At 35.6% G+C, this 21,968-nt stretch overlaps 1 protein-coding gene across 1 annotated transcript in view; it reads right to left on the bottom strand.

Moving 5' to 3' along the window:
- Positions 1–21,968, bottom strand: part of ADAMTS19 (ADAM metallopeptidase with thrombospondin type 1 motif 19) — a 245,646-nt gene that overhangs the window by 81,870 nt on the left and 141,808 nt on the right. The window contains exons 10-13 of the mRNA XM_047868192.1: positions 20,965–21,115; positions 7,174–7,275; positions 1,168–1,298; positions 134–306 (exon numbers count right to left, since the gene is read on the bottom strand). Coding sequence (XP_047724148.1) covers positions 134–306; positions 1,168–1,298; positions 7,174–7,275; positions 20,965–21,115 — 557 coding nt within the window. The remainder of the gene's footprint in view (positions 1–133; positions 307–1,167; positions 1,299–7,173; positions 7,276–20,964; positions 21,116–21,968) is intronic.

Here is a 21,968-nt window from a genome sequence, read left to right as displayed (position 1 = left end):
TAAAGGTTGGAAAAGGAGAGCTCTGAAATACTTAGAATATAATCTGTATAATGTGCAAAATAACCATGAGTAAAGCACCCTGCAAATCCAGAAGTCTGCGCAACTAAGATGGCGGTGACCTGGTTACTCATACCTTCATCCATGACAGCTTGCCACTGAAGACCATGCTTTGGGTATGAAGTTCTAACACTATAGGCCTGACATTGCCAGTCTCTGAATCCAGGCAAACCTGCAGGACAAGGTGGATTCTCACATATTCTGTATTGTTTTCTGGGACCATTACAATCCCTTGCTTCAGAACCTAGCCTAGAAAAAATAGTACAAATAATCAATTTTATCTTTTTTTTACGTTAACCCTCACTTCAAAAAAATTAAAAGGCATTAAGTTAATAAGGTATAATCCTTTATATTAGATCATCTACTTTTGAAAATGTGGACACGTTAAGTGATCGCTAATAGCAGGAAATCCATATGCTTATTAAAACCTTGCCACTTAACTTGCCATGACTATGATACAAAAGAGTAAAGGACAGAGGCTGGGGGCAAAATAGAAAGCCTGGGATTCCCTCAAAGGAGTTTGGTTGTAACGTTTTCACATACTTTCTATAAAACTGCTTGTGAAGGCATTGGGCCACTGAGCCCAAACTAACGGTAAAAGTACAGAGCTGAAATGATTTTCTTGCATGCTTTCCTGGGATCACTCTAGAAGGATGGGGTTGAGCGAGTGGACCCTGTAAGGTTCCCCATCTGCACACGTGCTCAGCACGTCTTGAGTTTTCAACATTTCACTTCTACTGACGTTGATTTTGTTCTTCTCCCTTCCTTTCCCGAAGTCCTGCCATCTTCCCGCCTTCTCACTGTCCCCTTAAATGGTGACTTACTTTTCCTAATGCAGGTCTCCCTGCTCCTTTAAACACAACAGTTTATTTGATTCACTCAAGAAACTACTCCATGTAATGTTTAATTATTTGTTAGTAGAAGGGTTGGTCTTATTTTCTTCTCACAAGGGAGATTTTATAAAAAATAAATACTTTGAGGGACTTTGCTGCTTTCCAGCGTGGGGTAGGGTCTGAGGTCTGCCTTCCAACACCGTTTGTCAGGAAAACCTTTGCATTTGAAAATTCAAGAATAAAATGCCCTCCCCCAATGCAGGAACTTTGCGTTTACCCAGGACATTTGCGCTCTCGACTGCTGATCCCAGAACTGCAGGTTCGGCTACAGGGACTCCACATGCTCCACTCTCCGGCCACATGTCCAGGTGCTGAGGTCCTGGTGGTACATTCTCCAGCCTTACACCACTATTCCAAAAGTTATGTCTTAGGTGAACAAATCAGGGCACAACGGAAAATCATTCACTGGCCTACAGTCACTGGAATTGTGATTAAATCAGGTCTACTAAAGCCCCAAACATGTGGATTGAAAAAGACCAAAAAATAAGTTGGCACTTGTTTCTTGTCAATAGCAATACAGTGGTCCATTCTCATACAGTCTTGTGAAAACAGCACACAGATATTTGCAACACAGCCCTGAGATTTCAGTCCTTATATCATAAGGAGAGGGGGTAAAGAGGGAACTTGGGGTGGCACAGCCAGGAAAGAAAAACCAACACATTCTAAGAAACAGAACAATTTAAGAGGGACAAACCACGAAAGCATAGAGTCATATATAGGAATGGAAAATAGCACATGAATGTTCTTCCATAACTGGAGTGGAACAGACATTTCAGCAAACTTAGCAACTGAGATGTGAAGACCCAGTGATTTTCTTCCCCTTATAATTAAAATTTTTAAAAGTATGATTTAATTTTAGCACTTTCCTTTTTCTGAAAGAGTTCCCATAAAATCTAAGCATTAACATTAACAGCAAGTTTTCTTTTGAAAGTGGTTTACTTGAATGACTTAGGTAATAGGATGCTTGGAAATTCTGTCATTTCCTTCCAATTATTCGGCAGCTTATTTTGTATCTGTTAACTGAGAAAGATAACCATGAAAGAAGAGAAAGGAATGTACTCATTCTCTTGTTTATATTTACATTTTCATTTACTTTAAACAAAGGCAGCAAAAGAGGCAGTTTCTGTGGTCACTGAGGAATGGTTGCTAGGACTTGGAAGATAAATTATAATAATTCCTCCTTATTTCTGAAAAATCAGATATATGATGGTCATAGCAAACATGTTAAAAGTAAAATTACTTGAACAAAATCATGTTGAGAACAGTAAGTTAATATTGGCAAAATTTAGATTAATGACTGTATAATGATGGGGGTTGAGCAAGCTGATCCTTCGAACTTAATGGCAACATGATTTTATACGGGATTTTGCAGAAATTGCAGAAACACTCTAATCTTTAAGTTTCCGAATTCAAAATGTGAATAATCATATTTACTTAACAGATTTTGCAGGAGTAGAATGAAGCACTACGCATAATGCACAGCCCACACTAAGGACTTAGTAAAGATTAACAATAATTAACAATGATACTGATAAATTGTATATACCATTATATTAACATGTTAGTAAGTTTCCAGAAATCTAACCAAAATTTTATTCATCCTGATCTTATCCATATTTCTTTAAAATTTATTTTGAGAATATGTTTTTAAGTGATGTTTTTAGAAAAGAGAACTCAGAAAACTGTATGACATAATTTTGTGTGAGCCCAGTCAATGCTTTTCTATGCAATAACACAATTATTTCCCATAGATTTTTTTCCCCGATAATGTCAGTTTTTAAATTCAGCCTCTTTTAGACTCAAGATGTTTAAATTTTTTTTAATGTTTATTTATTTTTGAGAGAGACAGAGACTGAGTGTGAGTAGGGGAGGCACAGAGAGAGAGGCAGACAGAATCAGAAATGGGCTCCAGGCTCTGAGTTGTCAGCACAGAGCCCAATGTGGGGCTGGAACTCAGGAGCTGATAGGTCATCACCTGAGTTGAGGTCAAATGCTCAACCAAATGAGCCACCCAGGCGCCAGCCCCACATGGGATTCGAACTCAGGAGCTGTGAGATTATGACCTAAGCTGAAGTCAGACGCTCAACTGACTGAGTCACCCAGGCACCATTAGACTCAAGAATTTTTAAATCTATGCTCAAAAAAAAAAAAAAATCTCAACAACTAATAGTGTATTGATAGGCACATTACACTGAGATTTTGTATGAAGATTGTCATTAAATTGAGATTTTGGGTGAATACAGAGTCTGAAAATTGTAGAAGGGGGAAAACATTCTTTTAAACAATTTACTGGCTTTAAAGATTTAACAATGTACTGCCCATTTACACACACACACACACACACACACACACACACACACACACACAATCCAGAGTGAAAGGTGTCAAATTTCAATTGGTCCAATTGTTTTGGCCTACTTGAAGGGTGTTTATTTTCCTATAGGGCATCCCATAGCTCCTTGCTCACTTAGCAGCACACTGGCATTGAAAGGCTGGGCTCGGCTTCACAGCACACTGAAACTCTGCTGGCAAAGACCAGCATCTGATTTGTACATCATTTAACCTAGACCACACTGGGCAGATGAAGACAAATGGAAACAGATATGGAAGCTACATTTGCATAACACAAATCGGTGAAATCTGAAGAAAGAATTGCAAAATATTTAAAGTTCATCACCTTGCAGAGAACCAACACTCTGGATGAAACTATGGAGAAACTGCCTTTGTGTCTTCTAGGTGATGCTGTTTTTCAACACAGAGGAAAGTGTTGAATGTTTTGTTTAAATCATTATATAATATATTCCATTTGGTTTATACATTAAAATGATCCTAATGATGCTTTTCATATATTTTCTCGCAGCATATTTGGCTTTATTTGTATTTTTTTTAGCCTCAAAAGAAGATGCTATGCATGGCTTAAAAAGCTCAAAATTTGTCATGTCTACTAATTCAGTCTGATTTATGAAAATGCTAAGGAAATATATAATAAAGGATATTTCTGGCACAGTACATGACCTAAAAAATTGCCTGTAGTTCCATTCTATCAAATTTATATGTGGACATATGTCTAGGAAGTTCATGAAAACATCTGATTGGAAGAGGTCTGTGATGACGTCAAAGGGAACATCATTCTCTAATCAAATCTTCTACAGAGACTGAGGAGACCAGAAGGGGAGAGAAGCCAATAAACTCTCTAAATATGCAAATTTGATTGTAAGGATATTACAGTCTTTATATTTTCAACAAAGGATGATGATGGTAATTTCAAGAGGCTCAATTTAGGAAAGTAAATAAATAAAATATATTATGTAGAATTCTTCAAAATGGGTTAAAATTTTACTAAATTTGTATTCAACTTTCCTTTCCCCTCCCCAAGTTCCTAGTAAGTATTGTCAGTGAAAAAACATACATGTCTTGGTTTTTGCCAAATCATTTATCAACTCTTTAACATCTGTTCAATGTAAATGTAAACACAGATGATAGTAGTATAAAGAGAAAAGGAGAAGAAAGAAAACAGGCTGTTTTTAATTTGGAAAATGCTGAGTATAAATAGTAGATAAATCCCCATCTTTCCAATTATTTTAAATCATAAAATTCTGTACGCACCTTCAGACTTAATTATATACTCTTGGATGAACTAGTTATACAGCTAGATTCACATCACTACACTGTACACATTATAAAAAATTACAACATTTTGTAATGAATTATAAAAAAAAAATGCCCAGCTTTGTTTCTTGGTTTGCAATGCACAAAGCTAGCAGGGTTTTGTGTGAGGTTGGATGCATTCAAATATTTTAGCACTTCAGCACTCATCTGCAGAGTGTTGGAAGCTATTTTCATGATGGCTCCTACAAAAGCTGGGACAGATGGCTATTTGAAGAAGCCCACATGGCCTCAGGAACTGAGAAGTTCATTAGTTATTTCAATACACAAAGCATTGCAGAACCACTAACAGATATTGTTAGCACAATTAGAGGGAAATAAAACATTTTCCTTTGGATGAGCAATTATAAATTTGATTGTTACAAGAACACGTTTATTTTAGAGAATTCAAGAATGCAAATTATTCTCATAAGTATCAGAAGAAAAAACAATGGTAGAGAAATGTATAGGACATCAGTTTATAAAAATGAAGAGATTTTTATATTGCTAAAGCAGAACTAAATGAGATGAATGGTCTGTGTGAAGTTTGAAGAAGTAATGGCTAAATGTTTGGTTATCTCTGTTTATTACTGTTTTTGTGTTTCAGGGATGATAAAAATTATTGCTGGTGCAGAGTTTTATGATGCCAGCTATAAATTATACAGCATAATACCATGAGGCTTGCCCAGTATGCACATATTATTGTACTTTGGTGTATAACTTAAAAAAAAATAAAACCAACCCAAATTCAGACACTCCGTATAAACTCACAGAAAAACATCTGACACAGTCTGTAAACAACTGGCTGATAATTCACAGAAATTCCCTTTCAAGAAACTATTTCCTTATTGATTACATCTAGTGATAAAACATTGCTAGCCTTAAGAATACTCTGTATTTTAAAAATGTTACATTTTTTTAGTTAAAGATCTCAGAGAAGTAATAAATGATTACATGCTCATGACAAACAAAATCAAAGATGTCTAGGAAAAAGTCGTATTTATCCTCAGCTCCCCTGCTTTCATCCATCAAACCTATTTCCCTTCCAAGAGCTAACTATTAAATACAGTTTGGAGTTTATATTTTCAAACCATTTTCTATGAATTTAGGAATATATACCCTGTGTGTGTGTGTGTGGGGGGGGTGTATGTATGTGTTCAAAACTTTTTTTTTGGTAAATGTCAAATGGTATCATAAAGTATCAATTTTTCTGACGTGCCTATGTATTAACCAACATGTCTTATAGATCTCTTCAGTCTGTATGTATATATATCTACCTTATTCTTTTAACAGCTACATTGTAACCATTCCTCACCTCATGAATATTTTCATGGTTTCTCACTCCTCACCATTGCAAATTGCATCCTTACATAAGCATTTGTGTGTGTGTGTGTGTGTGTGTGTGTGTGTGTGTATATGTGTGTGTGGTATTTCTATTGTGTCCATTTTTAAAAACAATGTGCTATTAAACTAGCACTCTATATTACTTCACTTTTTTCACTAAGTATTTCACTCCCAGTAACCTTTATGTTGTTGTTTCTTTTTAAATGTAATAAAAATGTATGTTCTGCAGAGGCAAGGTTTCAGATCTCACATCTAATTCCCTTCACAGAATAAAAATTAGAAAATAATGTGAGTTACTGAACTGTTATCTTTTGATTAACTACAATTATACATTTAGATGAGAGCTATCTCCTTCAGATACTTTCACAGAAAGTATTTTTCCACAGCAATAATTTTGATATGGAAATCACAAGAAATTTAACTTTTCAACACCAATTATCTTGATATGTAAATGTGTACTAATAAATTCCTATAACTTCAAGAAGCGCATTAAACAACTCAGACAGCCACGTATTTACTAATCTTTAAAATATCAATTAGAGGGGCGCCTGGGTGACTCAGTCCGTCAAACATTTGACTTTGGCTCAGGTCATGATCTCACAGCTCATGAGCTCAAGCCTTGCGTCAGGCTCTGTGCTGATAGTTCAGAGCCCGGAGCCTGCTTCAAATTCTGTGTCTCCCTCTCTCTCTGCCCCTTCCCCACTAACACTCTGTCTCTGTCTCTGTCTCTCTCTCTCAAAAACAAACATTAAAAACTAAACTAAACTAAACTAAAAATAAAATAACATGTCGATTAGAATAGTTTACTTATGATGCTTGAAATGACAAGGAAAAATTATCCTCAATCACTCTTCTGGGACAATGTTTTATACCTGAAAGGACTCATCAGCTCTGCAAGTTCTCCTATTTATGCTATTTATGCTATTGTTTGTCGTCATTTTACCTGTGTTTAATTTAATAAATTCATTTTTTGGCGAAACTAACACATACATCCTTCAACATTGTTGTAATCAAACACAATAAAAAATAATTGCATTTATATTAACAAAATGACCAAGATGTGAAACACATAAAAGTAAACAGTGAAAATGAATGAAATGCTGAAAGCTTTATAGATACTGAAAGTATTTCACTAGTGTTGAGATGGATAAATATGCAACGGGCAGAAGGAGATGTGAGTTTCTTGAGTTTCATTCACTATTCTTACTAACTACAGATGGGTCATGTGACTTACCTTACCAGCGTCACAGTCCGTTCCATCCATGGGTGGATCCAGCTTGGTTCTGCATTCTTTCTCACCCTCTACCTTGCACCACAACCCTGTGCAAATAAGATGCTGAAAACAAGGCCACAATAACTCATAAGGAGGAGGCATCACATTTTTGATGTGAAGTCAATAAATTTTGGAAAAAAGTGACTTTGACAGAACAAGAAATTGTTGGAAGAAAAACAGGCTCTAGGTACTTTGCATTTACAATTATAGTTGAATAGCATAGGCTTATTTATAGTGATGAGAATGTTGATACATAAGAACAGAAAATCTGTTTAATATGTTTCATTGTCTTTACATTTCTTTAAAACACACGTGATTATGGGGTGCCTGGGTGGCTCAGTCTGGTAAGTGTCCGACTTTGGCTCAGGTCGTGATCTCTGATTCACGGGTTGGACACCTGCATCAGGCTCTGTGCTGGCAGCTCAGAGCCTGGAGCCTGCTTCGCCGATTCTGCCTCCCTCTCTCTCTGCCCTTCCCCTGCTCGTACTGTGTGTCTCTCTCTCTCAAAAATAAATAAAACATTAAAAAAATTTTTTTTAGAAACCGCATGTGATTATGCAAGACTAAGTAGCCACAACAGACCAGCGTGAGCTAAAAACCATTATTTATACTATTCTAGAAACCAGGCTGGAAGAATAAAAGTGAAACGTTTGTGGTATGAATTTAGGGCCTGCTGTCTTAAAGCCTGTCCTCACTTACGCTCCGTTTTATGCTTAAAAATTACAGGATTATTTAATCCCATAGCCTTAGCTCTTGACACAATGCAGACTCTGAATGGGTATGTTTTTGTTATCAGTCATTTTTACCTCATTCTGAATGAGTTCTAGATCTCCAGGCTACAATGAACTTTTTCTGGGGAAAAGTTAGAGGGAATAACAAATACTGGGATAAGGCAGCAGAGACATAGCAACAGTGAAAGGAGAGAACTTTGCGGAAATGCAGGAGGCAAGACCGTCAGAAACCCACGCCATAGCTCTAGCCACTGCCAGCATGGAGACATAGTGAAGCACACGACACATCCACATTTTAACTGTGATTAATCTAGAGTGAAGATGGCTGTGTTACTCCCTGTCCAGATACATGGAGAAGAAAGTGGAAGAGAACAGATCAATAAAGACAACAAGTAACGGCAATGTGAACGGCGCAGTCACGTTAAGTGTGAGAAGACCAGTGTACTGGGAAAAGGCATGTAACGGACGGGAGTAGCGAACAAGGATTTTAAAGAGGGACAGACCAGATCTGGATTGCCAGGAAGGGCTAAGGACTCTGTATTTGGAGGGAAAAAGAGGCCACTCAGCAGTGGTCCAGCAGGTTGATAAGACAAAAAGGCTATTTTAGGAGGCTTATGCTGATGGTGTATGCAAAACAGACTGAAAATCACTGCAAAGTAAAAATTAACTAATGACCCGAGTCTATTAAATACTTTGGAAAAGGTATATTTAAATGAACATTTTAAACAGGTCAGTTACAATTCCAATACTGAATTTGTCACAAGGCCTGAAATATTATTTTCCTATTCTTCCTTTCTTTAAAAATATAGATTTCTGAAGTGTTTGTAAGCTCTTAAAAATTATACAGTGTCTGACAAGAGTAGGATAGATTTTATTCACTTTATTTTATCTGCTGGGATAATTTTTCTGCTTCAAAATATTTTATCCAAATAGATCTTACTATATTTAGGAGATGATTCAGCTTAATGTAAGTGCTTTATTTACACGTATCATTTACCAAAAATTCATCCAGGGATTTATTTTAAAGAATGCCAATGTCTAAATCAAATTGCTTCTTTGCAATATTTTAGACTCTTTAAAATAAACAGATAGGTTGTTTATCATGTACTTTTGTGCACACATTTATATCTCAATGAATGGCTCTCTAACCTGGGAATTACAGTTCCTAAATGTAATTTTCCCCCTTACTACCTTACTGTGAAGGGTGTCTTATAATCATGGGATCAAATGCTGAATTTTCCAACAAAGAAAAACTGCTTCATGTGTATTCAATAAATTTTGCTTTATGTGTATTATAGCATGAGTTATTTTTGTCAAGTTTGTTAGTTAACAAAGGCATACTGAACAAAAAAGCAAATCTTCTATACTGTAATTTTATAATCATACTTGCTTGTTGAACACTGTTGGTGGTCTAAATTCTGACCTTCACCCATTATCTGCTATTCAAAACAGCAGGTACTCTAATTGATTCCCACTTGAGTCAGTGGGAACATAAAAGCAAACTTGGCAGCTGTTCAAGATAAGCACAGTCATGAAGAATAAATCTCTCATAGAGGAGATCTCTTTACTCTTTATGTTCTGCCGGTCCAGGGATCTTTTGGTAAGTAAATTACAGCCTCATTCTTGAAAATGATTCAGATTCTGGGTTTCAAACTGACCCATCAAAAGTAACACAGGAAAATGTGTGTGATAGGAGAGCTATGTTATATCAAGCCTTTTCTTCAGATAAAAAGGGGCAAGAACCAAACACTTCATGTGTTAGGCTAGAGTCAAATATTTTTTTGCAATTTAATTGCTGAAACCACTTCATGTATCAATTAAGAAAAGAACTTTAAAACTTCAAACACTTTGCACAGGAATCCAGAAATGCACACCTCAGCTTTTCCTAGAAAACAAATAAATAACAATACTCTTTTTAAAAATTCTTCCATAATAGGAAAAGACCATTAAAAGCATATAATAGGAATTTCGATGTTTATCTCAAGTAGGCTTTTAAAATGTTTACATGAAAATATTATATGTTTTAAAAGAAATTATTTAAGTGGAAGATTAATTGCCCATGTATAAAAAATTATAAATTTTATCTTCAATAACCTATACTCATATCTTTCTTTATAGCAAATAGTTCCATTAAGATATTCTGAAATTTATGTTAAAATAAAAAAATCTTAAGTGCATGCATACGGAAGTAACAATTAAATCTTGTACATGTAACTTCTGGTTCTTCCACTAATTATCTTCCAAAATACAATTTCAGTATTTGATAGCAAATGTAATTCAGTATGGGATAATACTTTTAAAAATATTATTTTCCACCACAGAACACTGTAGTAATTTTAAGGGTAGAAGAGAAGAAAGGGGGGTGAGGTACTTAAAAAAACAGAAAACAAAGACTCAAAAGGAATAATATCAAGTTGAAATCTAGTTCTTTGTAAATACTAATAAAATTGGAAATTAAGCAAGAAAAAAGAAAGCAAAAAAAAAATCCACTATTAGGAATAAAATGAAAGTGTAACTACAGATAATGTCAAGTTTAATTTTTTAATTGTTTTTAAACATTTGTTTATTTTTGAGAGACAGAAAGAGAGCATGAACTGGGGAGGGGTAGAGAAAGAAGGAAACACAGAACCTGAAGCAAGCTCCAGTCTGAGTTGTCAGCACAGAGTCTGATGTGGGGCTTGAACCCACGAACAGTGAGATCATAACCTGAGCCAAAGTCAAATGCTTAACCAACTGAACCACCCAGGCACCCTGATAATGTCAAGTTTAAACAGAAATAAAAAGACATGAACTACTTTATGCCCATAAACTTGACAACTTTCATGAAACGAAATGATACTTTTAAAACACTTATTAAAAACTTACTAAAATGGACCCAAGAAGAAACAGAGAAGCTGAACTATTCTGTAATCATAAAATAGTTAAAACTGATTGTTATATATCTTCCCATAAAGAATACATCTGGTCCAAAAACTAACAATCTTTCAAAAAACATAGATTCTCAATTTACATAAGCTCTCAGAGAACAGAAAAAGAAGGAACACTCTTAAACACACATTATGATATCCAAACTAGACAGGGATTTCAAAAGAAAATAAAAATATTAATCTACTTTATTTATTAATCTAGATTTAAATGTTAAACAAGTTTTAACAGACTGAATCCAGCAATTCATTAAAAAAAAATGCAATGCCATGACCAAGGTGGGTTTTTTCTCAGAACACAAGTTACTGTAATATTAAACATTTGATGAATGTAATCAAGTATATCAATAATTTTAATATCTATGAATTCTGTGTCTGTGGGTACAAAGCAAATAATACAATTCAATATCCATTCATTGAAAAAAATCTTAGCAAAGTAGCCATTGAAGGAAATGTCTTCACAATTACTGGACACCTATGAAACTCTACATTAAACATCATAAAACATTTAAATGTTGGAAGTTTTCTTTTAAAATTAGGAAAATGGCAAAGATAGCATCTTGGCATCAACATAAGGAAGTGAGTACATGATGTATTCAAAGTGGCAAGAGGGTAAAAATAACTGTCAATGTAAACTCCTGAACTCAGCTAAAATTTTATTCAAGACTGAAGGTTAAATAAAGACTTCCAAGGAAACAAAAACTGAGTATTTACCACCAACAGATCTTCTCAAAAGGACCTTCTAAATGATGTATTTCAAGAAGGAATATGATTTCATAGGAAAGGACTGAAAAACAATGGTGCGCAAAGAGACTGATAAAAATGAGGATAAGTCTAAATAAATGTTGACTATGGAAAGCAACAATAACTGGATTTTAGCCAATGTTATACAACTTCCTCGCAGTGGGAAACAATACAGAAATCAACTTATTTACATCTCAAAAACTTTATCCTTTCACAAAGAAGATTTGGCCACTAGTAGTTGAATAAGCTTGATGTTTTCTCTTTTACCTCCCCTACTCCACATACTTCAAGATTGTTAGTGGCAGAGTTGAGTAATAGACATGGAGAAAAATGTAGTCCATGCCCAGTCAACAACTGAAGCAGCAAGCTGCAAAGGACTCCTCAAAAGAACATATCAGAAAGTGTTAAAGACAGTTAAGAAGTAAAAAAAAAAAAATTAGAGAAAGGGTAACTGTCAGTACGTAGTTAATGAAGCCCCAAAGAAAAGAGTGCAAAGTAAAAAGGAACTATTTGAAGTATTTGAAAGAAAAATGATCCCAAAGTTCCTAGTATGAAAGAGACACATAGGATAAAAAAGACTCTCCTTCTGTAAAGTTCCCCAAAGACCAACCATCCTGTAGATCACAACCATAAATTGTGGACAGAATACAAAAAACAATTTCATGGTGGTTCTGGAGAATAAACAAAGGTAGGTGAACCATTTAGGGGAGCTGAAGGAATTGGTACAAGTTGCATTTACCATCTTTGCAGCTTTGATCTGACAGTGGGCTGTGGTCATGGCCTGACACTAAAAGGTTAAAGCAACCATGAAAGCATGCTGTCTTTTTAGATTTGTAAAGACAAAAGCTGCGGGGGTAGAAGCTGCCAAAAACTGAAAGGACAATCTCAAAAGGAAGAAAGAGAAGCCTGTCTTCAGCTGGCACTTGACACACACATACACGGACCACACTCCATATAGCCCAGATACGGAAAAAGTGAACTGACTGAAGATATGAGCTGTTTGTTATCCACAGGAGGTAAGACAAAGTTTCCAGTTTCAATCTAATACTTAATTCTCTGGGTGGGGGGCTGGGGGGGCATGGTGGGTGAGTGGGGAGAAGAGACACTCTTTAGAGGAATATAACAGAATTCAGAGTACCTACAACAGAGGTCAGCAAACTTTTTCTGTAAAGTGCCAAAGAGTATATATTTTAGGCTTATGGACTATATGGTCTCCGTTGCAACTATTCAACACTGTCACCGTACCTGAAGGTGGCCAAAGAGAAGATATGATAAATAGGGATGACTGTGTTCTAGTAAACATTTATTTACAAAAATAGGCAGCCAGTCACCAGGCTACAGTTTGTAAATTAATGTATTAATATATGATGTCTTAATATATTCATATTGCAGAACAAAACATGTCTACACAAATAATCATTCACAATCATCAGAGTAGCCTTACTAATAATAGCTAACATTCCAGATGTTTACTAAGAGATGAGGTAATAAAGACAATAGATTATCTACCAGTGGAATACTATTTACCATGAGAGAAAAACTAATTACTGACATACATAAAAATGCACAAAGAATGTACAACTATTGAATGCAGAGAAAATTTTGGTTTTTCTAACAGAAAGTGGTAAAGGAGTAGAGTAAAAATATAATATAAATATGAAATACTAACATAAAACAGGCTGACAGAATAAAAAATCCCCGTAAAATAAATTTAAATAAATGTAAAAATGTTAAATTAGCTGACAAAAATACAAAAAAAACTACTACATTTGTTTAAACAGAAAAATATAAAACCTAGCTACTGCTTTTCTCTAGTGAACATATCTCTCTATATCCATATCCAGAGTTATAGTTATATCTGGAAAGGTTGAAGATATAGGTTTGGAAAATATTAGCCAGGAGAGAAGTTTTTATGTCAGACAAAATAGATTTTAAAGTACAAGTCATAAAAAAAATGGATAAGATAAATCAGATCAAACAGATGAAAAACTGTGTGTATATACCTAGTAATATAACTCAACATTGGTTTGTGAGCATAATTTGTTCTGGAAACATGCTTGTAATCCAAAGCACGTGTATATCAAAGTGAATTTCAAGAACCATTGGCTCAGTTATGATCATGTGACTTTCTACATCACGTCATACTTGTATTGCAAGACTTCCTCATTTATCAAGTTAAAATTCATTAGAAATGTTTGCTCATCTTGCAGAACACTCAAAGAACAAGTTACTCACAATCCTAGGTTTTACTATATATATATATATATATATATATATATATATATATATATATGTATGTCAGTTGTAATAAAACAAGTGACAGAATTAAAGGTAGAAATAAATAAATCAACAGTTAGAGTTGGGTATTTTAGTGCATGACCATCAGCGACTGACAGAGCTATCAAACCAAAATAAGCAAACAAGTAGATATTCTGAATACTATTAATACGTTTCATCTTAGACCTACTGACAAATAATAAACTTTAAAGAACACATATTCAAGTACACATGGAACGATTACTAAAATGTATCCTGTATTTCATTAAACAGGAAACTTCAGTACATTTTACAGAACTGGCATCATATACACTATTTCACCTTCTTGCAGTGTGATAAAAATAGGTATAAATAATAAATGTTATCTTTTAAAAATTCTCTGCGTGAATAGGAAAAAGAAACCCAAAGTGTTTCTGGTGCTAAAGAAATGTTTAAGCTAAAAGGAAATGAATGTACCATATAAGGATTTAGTTCTTTAAATTAAAATTTCAAATTAATTCTTTAAATTAGTTAATTCTTTAAATTAAAGTAGGGAAAAAAGTGTATAAGACGGAAAAACAAAGAAACTAATAAAAAATAAAAACACAAGATTAATGAGAAAATTTGATGGATTCGTCCACCTCAAAATTAAAAGACAAAGGGCAGTGTGTAAAAACTTAACACACAAGTAACACACTATTAATAAGTAAGCAGTAATTCTCACCTAGATTATAGAAAGAAATCCTGCAATTCGGCAAGAAAAACAGAACACTAGAAAATGGGTGAAAATGTAGATAGACAATTTACAAAGATAGGGGCTTAAAAAATAAAAGCCCGTGTCAATTAAAAAGAGGAAAAAATGAGTTCTATGAAAAGAAATTAAACAGCTGGATTATGCAGTCTAATCAGCTGCCATGAAACTCATGTGCTCACAGCCTATGTAAGGGCTGAAGCCCGAAGGGGAAGATGAAGCTTAGATTAGAATGGAAACATTTAGAATCAATTCTGGGTAATTTTAAAATTATAATTTTATTGATCTCATAGGAAGGAAGGATTTAAAATTTACAACTTCATCAATGTTGACAATATCATTTATCAATAATGCTACCTTAGTTGCCACAATGATTACTAGCCATCAAGGGCAATTTCATGCCATGTCTTTTTCAGTCCAAATTCCTGCTGGTTCTGGAATTTCAGAGTGCCAAATCAGACACTCAGTCTTCTAGAATTCTTTGTAAGTTACCGCATTTCAACGTCAACCTCTTCACTAGATCACATGATAGGTTTTAGAAAGTCCATTGCCTTTGACGTATCAACTCAATGTAAGAGACATATGAAACTGGAACTTTCCTTGTTACTTTTTTTGTCACCACATGATTTTATCAGAGTAGAAAGTTTTCTATATGATATACTATATATATATAGTATATCATTCAGTTCACAATGTGCCTCCTCCAAAACCAAAGTCAGAACCTTGTTTCTTGGAGGTCTTCAATTTTCAACACACTTCCTCTTACTCAAAACATGCAACTCAGGGGGCCTGAGTGGCTCAGGTGGTTAATCATCTGACTTTGGCTCAGGTCATGATCTCACCGTCTGTGAGTCTGAGCCCCACCTGAGGCTCTGAACTGACAGTATGGAGCCTATCTGGGATTCTCTCTCCCTCCCCACCTCCCTGACCCTCCCCAACTCGCTCCCACACTCACACCCTCTCTCAAAATAAATACACTTAAAAAAATGCAATTCTCATGCAGCCACTTCTTACTGTTTCCTGGGAAACAGCCATGCTTCTGAAGTCTGAGCCAGGGTTCGTGACTTTAGGAAGCTACTAGGCTGACTTGCTTCTTATGGATCTGGCTCAGCCACAAGATGCCAGGTGGCCCAAAGGTACCAACAAGAAGTCAGCATATTAAGTCCGAAGAGTGAGCTAGTATCGCTGGAGGTCAAGTTAAACATTGCCTTTATGCCTCAGCAGATGCCTAATGCCCTTAAACATTCTGCACATGTAAGTTACTATATCCTAAGGGTAAATCTGCATTACTAATTAGAGCAGCATAAACGTAGCGTTGGGAGTCTCTCGTGCTTGTGTATAACTCACATACTTCCCGGCTAACTCAAATATTATGCACCAACTACTGTGGTCTCTAAGATTCTACCACAGACACACAGGTTGAAAAGCTGGTATGAGTCCACACTCTGACAGCGTGATACTTATATACAACCGACTGGAAGTGGGATGGTCATAGGATGCCTGATTCACTCACATATAAGATGTGAAACACAAACTATCTTTATAGGCTGGTTTTTGTGTAATCACTGAGTTAACACTGAATAACATTTAGATTATCTTCATGCTATCTTGGCATATTATATAAGACTTGACTGTATGAATGAAAATTTAGAATCTTTATTCCATCGTTTAGCTGATTCGCTTATTCATTTAACAAATATTTATTGAGCACTCTTTTAGGTGCTAGAGATACAGTGATAAAAAGGACTGATAGAGACCTCCTTTGGTGTTATGAAGCCTGTCTTCTGAAGAGACGTTTTTTTTAACTTTATTTGTTTTAGAGAGAGAGAGAGAGAGAGAGGGAGGGAGGGAGTGCATGAGTGGAGCCCGGGCAGAGGGAGAGACAGACAGAGAGAGAGGGAGAGAAAGAATCTCGAGCAGGCTCTGTGCTGTCAGCGCAGAGCCGCCATGGGGCTCAATCTCACAAACCCTGAGATCAGGATCTGAGCCAGAATCAAGAGCCAGTCACTTAACCAACTGAGCCACCTAGGCACCCCTAAAGAGCCTTGTTTTATACAAAGGCTGGATGACTGGCTGATATGGTGACTCCATGCGTATCCACTTGAAGGTGTATGTGTGTGGCTTAACCAGGAAAATTATCCAGCATTCTACACTTACAACTATTTCCCTTATATTTTAAAGTTCTTCCTCCTGACACTTATTATATGTTCAGGTGTTTCCAAAGAGCTCCAACTAACAGAACCAAATCCTGTGGGAAAAACAAATCAACTGCATATTTTCAGACTTCCTTTTACTCCCCTCTTCTGCTTTTGGAACAGCTAATCATTTCCACTTTGAAAAATGTCTTCACTGAGCCTCCATGATCTTACTTTCTCTTGGTTCCATTCCTACCAACAGACTTCTTCAGAGTTTTAATTGTTGCTTTTTTCTTATGTGCCTCATCTCCAAATATGGTAATCACCGAATTCTCAGTCTCAGGACTTTTTCATTTCTATCTAACTCCTTTCCTGTTGTGATCATTTAGTATCACATCTTCATTATCACCTGCTTGTTGAGGTTTCCACAGAAGTATCTATCCTGGACCTACTTCCAAATCTATTTGGATGTCTATGAGCATCTTAAACTTAAAAAAAGACTAAAACTCAATTCCAGGGCAAGCATTCTGCTTTCTTTTTCTCTCTTTCCATAATCTTCCTGATATAAAAGCACAGCTTGCTCTCCGTCTTCAGATCTCTAAATAAATGTCACCTCCAGGAGGCCTTCCCAGATTACCCTATATAAAATAAGATCATCCCCACTCTCTCATTCCTAGTTTTTATTCTTTATCCTTCTTACCTGGGTTTACATTTCTACAAAACACTTATTACCAACTGACATGTTATAAATGTATTTGCTAAAATGTATTTATACGTGTTTTTACCTAGGGACGCCTAGGTAAACTTTTTGCCTGTTTTTTGCACCAGAAATGTAAGCTCCATGAGAGGTGAGGTCTTCCTCATTTCCTGCTCTATTATTAGTGTAGAGAAATGTGCTTGAAAAAGAGTTGGAATTCAATATTTATCAAATTAGTAACTGAATTTGTAAATAAATTCTTCAATGGCACTATTTATCTGCTTACTACACTTTGCACTAATTTGGAATTGAAATGATGATTTTCAATAGTTGTATCAGAAAACTATTTTAGAGTCCCAGAAGTCCATTCTCTTAGCTCTAAGACTTGGAAAGATAACATAGTCCAACTTCTTGTTATATACAGTGTATCTTAAAGAGAAAAAAGTTTTGACTAAGTCTACATGACGAATAAGAGGTGGAACCATTGTTAAACACTGGGTCCACGCCCCTCCAGTCAGTGCTCTCCAATCAAACCCTGACTCAGAGGTATTGCTTTTCCTTGGCTACCACAGCAATCCAATTCTTTTTGGTGTTATTTTAAAAATAATTTTAATAGATATTACACAGAGGTGGAAGCAAGGAAAAAACTGATTTTATAAATAAAAGTGTCACACATATAAAGCTTGAATATATAAAAAGGAAAACATTTGTGAATACCTAAATTTAAAACTCAATTTAACATGAAAAATGCCCAGCTTAAAACAAAGCAACATCCTAGGACATTGAGAAACATAGATTTAAAATCCTATAACAAACACTTATATTTTCAGAGATGGAAAAAAATCCATGCAGGTAGGTTAGTGAGAAATAACATATAAATAGAGCAAAAAGCTTAGAAAAATAAAAAAAGCAATCAAGATATTTCTTAATCCTGATGATACAGGCACAGTAGCAGAAGAAATGAATTGAGTCCAAACATAGGATATGATCTATGATTTTAACCCATAAAGAAGTTTGAGTTCCCCAAGAGGCAATAAAACATAGCAGTTAAAATGTACTCCACTGCTTGGATTTGCAACTAACACTCCTTCTTGATAGGTATAAGAACTTAATTGTTAATAGTTAACTTCTACAGGCCTTAAATTGTTGATCTGTAAAATAGAATTGAATAATAACTATACTTTTTATAGGAATCAAATTAGATCATAAATATAAATGATTTATGTACTATGTGGCAGATATTTTATAGTTGGAAATATTGTACAATGGTATTAGGAAAATTTAACCAACTACAATATAAAATAAATTCTAAAAGCTTTTAAAGATAATGTTTGTGAAAATAATGTAAAATTTACCAAAATCATGCTTGTGGTTGATCATTTGCAGTGTCTAACACTTGGGGTACTATATAAAACATGAAAGTCTTCCATTTATCAGCTCTATCAATTCTCTCTACCACACGAATTGAAACTTCCTCCCAAGTATTTCTACAATGGTAAGCATGAACAGCCTAGTTTGTTTTCCAAAACAATGCCAATTTCAGCAGATGAAAATGTACCTGCCTGAAAACATTCATTTTGCCATGAAGATTTAAGAAAGACTGTAACCCACTTTTTTGATTGTCTAAAGGTCCTGAATGAGCGTAGAGTGAACAGAAGGTTGGCAGATGACATCAGGGAGGTATCAAGGACAGACTGTACAAAGCCAAGCTCCTACTGTTGCAGTGATCACACCTGACGCTAAGTTCCAAGGAGTCATAGCTGTGCTACATGTAAACCCTTGGGAACAAGTCACAATTACACACCTACACCAGCCATTCCCTTTTGAGCTCCATCACTGCCAGATGGATATTATGGTTGATATATCTTTTGACAAGTCACATTTTTTTTAATGTTTATTTATTTTTGAGAGAGAGAAATAAACTGGACGTGACAGGGGGAGAGGCAGAGAGAGAGAGAAACACAGAATCTGAAGCTGGCTCCAGGCTCTGAGCTATCAGCACAGAGCATGACATGGGGCTCGAACTCACGGACTGTGAGATCATGACCGGAGCCGACATCAGATGCTTAATCGACTGAGCCACCCAGCCGCCCATTGACAAGTCACATTTAATGCGGCTCCAACTCCTTCATACACCCACTTCTTTTAATCTTAAGTCAAGTATTCACTGAGTGCCTACCACGTGCCACCCACTGGACTAGACGCTGTAGAAACATTCTCTGTTCTCATGGAGTTCACACACTAGTGTGGGGAATGGATGAGAAGAAAATAATAAGTGAACAACTCCTTTAATAAGAACTACAAAGAAGAGAGAGCATAAAATATGTCATAATGCCATATACTTGTTGACTTATAATGGATTTTAATTATGCTGCCAGTAATCCAAACAGCATTATCTTCAACAAGTGAAAAATCCTTTGAGGCAATCACCGAAACTTAGGTAGAATGAAATACAGCTACCAATTCACTCTAAGCACGACTATTGGTTTATTCCTGCAATACAAAGTGTGTGTGTTTGTGTGTGTGTGTGTGTGTGTGTGTGTGTGTGTGTGTGTTGGGAAGAGGTGGGAAGGGATGAGCAGCTAAGGGATGGGCAGCAGAAAAAAAGGAGAAAAGAAAGAAGGGAAAGTAAAAAGAGCTAAAATTCTTACATCAATTAACGTCATTTTGCTCAATCTTTCAGACTTCCTATTTTCTACACTGGTACAACTGGCCTATCTGAGTAATTAGTGGCCATATGAATACTAATACATAGACAAGACTTAAGTTTCCCGTCATATATTTACCCCTTCCCTCTAGTTTAACTATTTAAAAATGTACTCTCTAGTGTTTGTTCTAGAACATATTTTTAAGATTTTATTTTTAGGGTTAAAAGATACAACTCTTCCTCCACAATTACATGTTCATATATCCTTTTTCTTACATTTTCTCCCAGTTACCTACCATGTATGAAAGTAAAAGATTTAAAAGAGAAGCAATGAAATGGCCCAATATAAATACTTCCCTGACTCAGGGACCATTTTTTTTTTTTAATTTTTTTTTTAACGTTTATTTATTTTTGAGACAGAGAGAGACAGAGCATGAACGGGGGAGGGTCAGAGAGAGAGGGAGACACAGAATCAGAAGCAGGCTCCAGGCTCTGAGCTGTCGGCACAGAGCCTGACGCGGGGCTTGAACTCACAAACTGCGAGATCGTGACCTGAGCCGAAGTCGGACGCTTAACCGACTGAGCCACCCAGGCGCCCCTCAGGGACCATTTTTGAAGTTGAAATTCTTGGGTCATTCCTTCCTGACTTAGATTAAATGCCCACATCTTATTTCTTCCACTTCCAAAGTGCCAGGGGGAAAAAAATAAAGTAATCTTCTCTTAGAAAATCCTTCTTTCCAAGATAAGGGTGCTCTCAAAAGAGCTGCATGTGCTAAAACAAAGTCATCTTCCCCACCTCCGATCAATACTTCTCAATTATGAATGTGAACATACACTTGAAAATTCGCACCTGGACACAACCCTTACCTGCATCTCTTGACAAAAGGAAGCCAATGGCCCAAAGAGAATCTGACATTGCTCATCAGCAGTGTAGGTCATCCCTGGCAACTTGGAAGGAACCATCACGGAATTGACACTCTGGGGATTTGTCTGTAGCAAGCAGCTACTGGCCTTTGACCTGGCAATACGCAGATATGTGTAAAATTTTGAATTTAATGTAAAAACCTTGTTATAATTAGCACAGCAACAGGAAACATTTTTAGAATGTTAAAAATATGTTCTTACTTTTATTTATAAGTTCTTCTACTGAATACTCATAGAAATCACTCCATATGTGAGAATCGTTTATGTACAACTATGTAAGATAATCCTAATAATAATAATAATAATAATAATAATAATATTGAACATGATGATTTTTTGGTTTATTAAGGTCTTTCATATGGATTGACTCAGCTAATCTACATAACACTGTGAGGTGGTGATGACTTTGCATATTTATAAGATTAAGAAGCTCAGACTCAGAGAGTAACCTGACCAAAAGTAACGCGTGAAGGTAAGAAATGAATTATGTTCGAGGACTTAAAGAATATACGGAAGGCATTGTCAAGTGAGTATTTGTACATATTTTTGTACTTGACATTGTAATACAACTTCCATTTATGAGATGACATTTAATTTTATCATGGTTCTGATTCTTGTGAAGGCAGCCATACAAAATCATACGTGTTCCTTGGGAACATCGAAGGGTGACTGTTGCAGAGAGGTGGTATGTTCCAATATTACATGTTCTATGTACCGGTCTCTACACTATCACGACTGAACGTACTGCATACATTTCACACCAGAGTTATGGTAATGTAATAGCAGTATATTTTAGCGGATTTTAATATTCATTTAACAGAAAAAATAGGCTTGCCAATTTAAACGGTATGGAAAAATGAATAAAATTTATCTGTATCGTGAATTTAACTTGCTCAATGTTCCTATATTTCTTGGTGAGACTTTTGGATACTTTAAGCATCTCTCAC

The sequence above is a fragment of the Prionailurus viverrinus genome, chromosome A1, assembly GCF_022837055.1.
Source record: "Prionailurus viverrinus isolate Anna chromosome A1, UM_Priviv_1.0, whole genome shotgun sequence".
Taxonomy (NCBI): Eukaryota; Metazoa; Chordata; class Mammalia; order Carnivora; family Felidae; genus Prionailurus; species Prionailurus viverrinus.
Note: the sequence above shows the minus strand (reverse complement) of the source record. Positions and strands in the feature narration are given on the sequence as shown.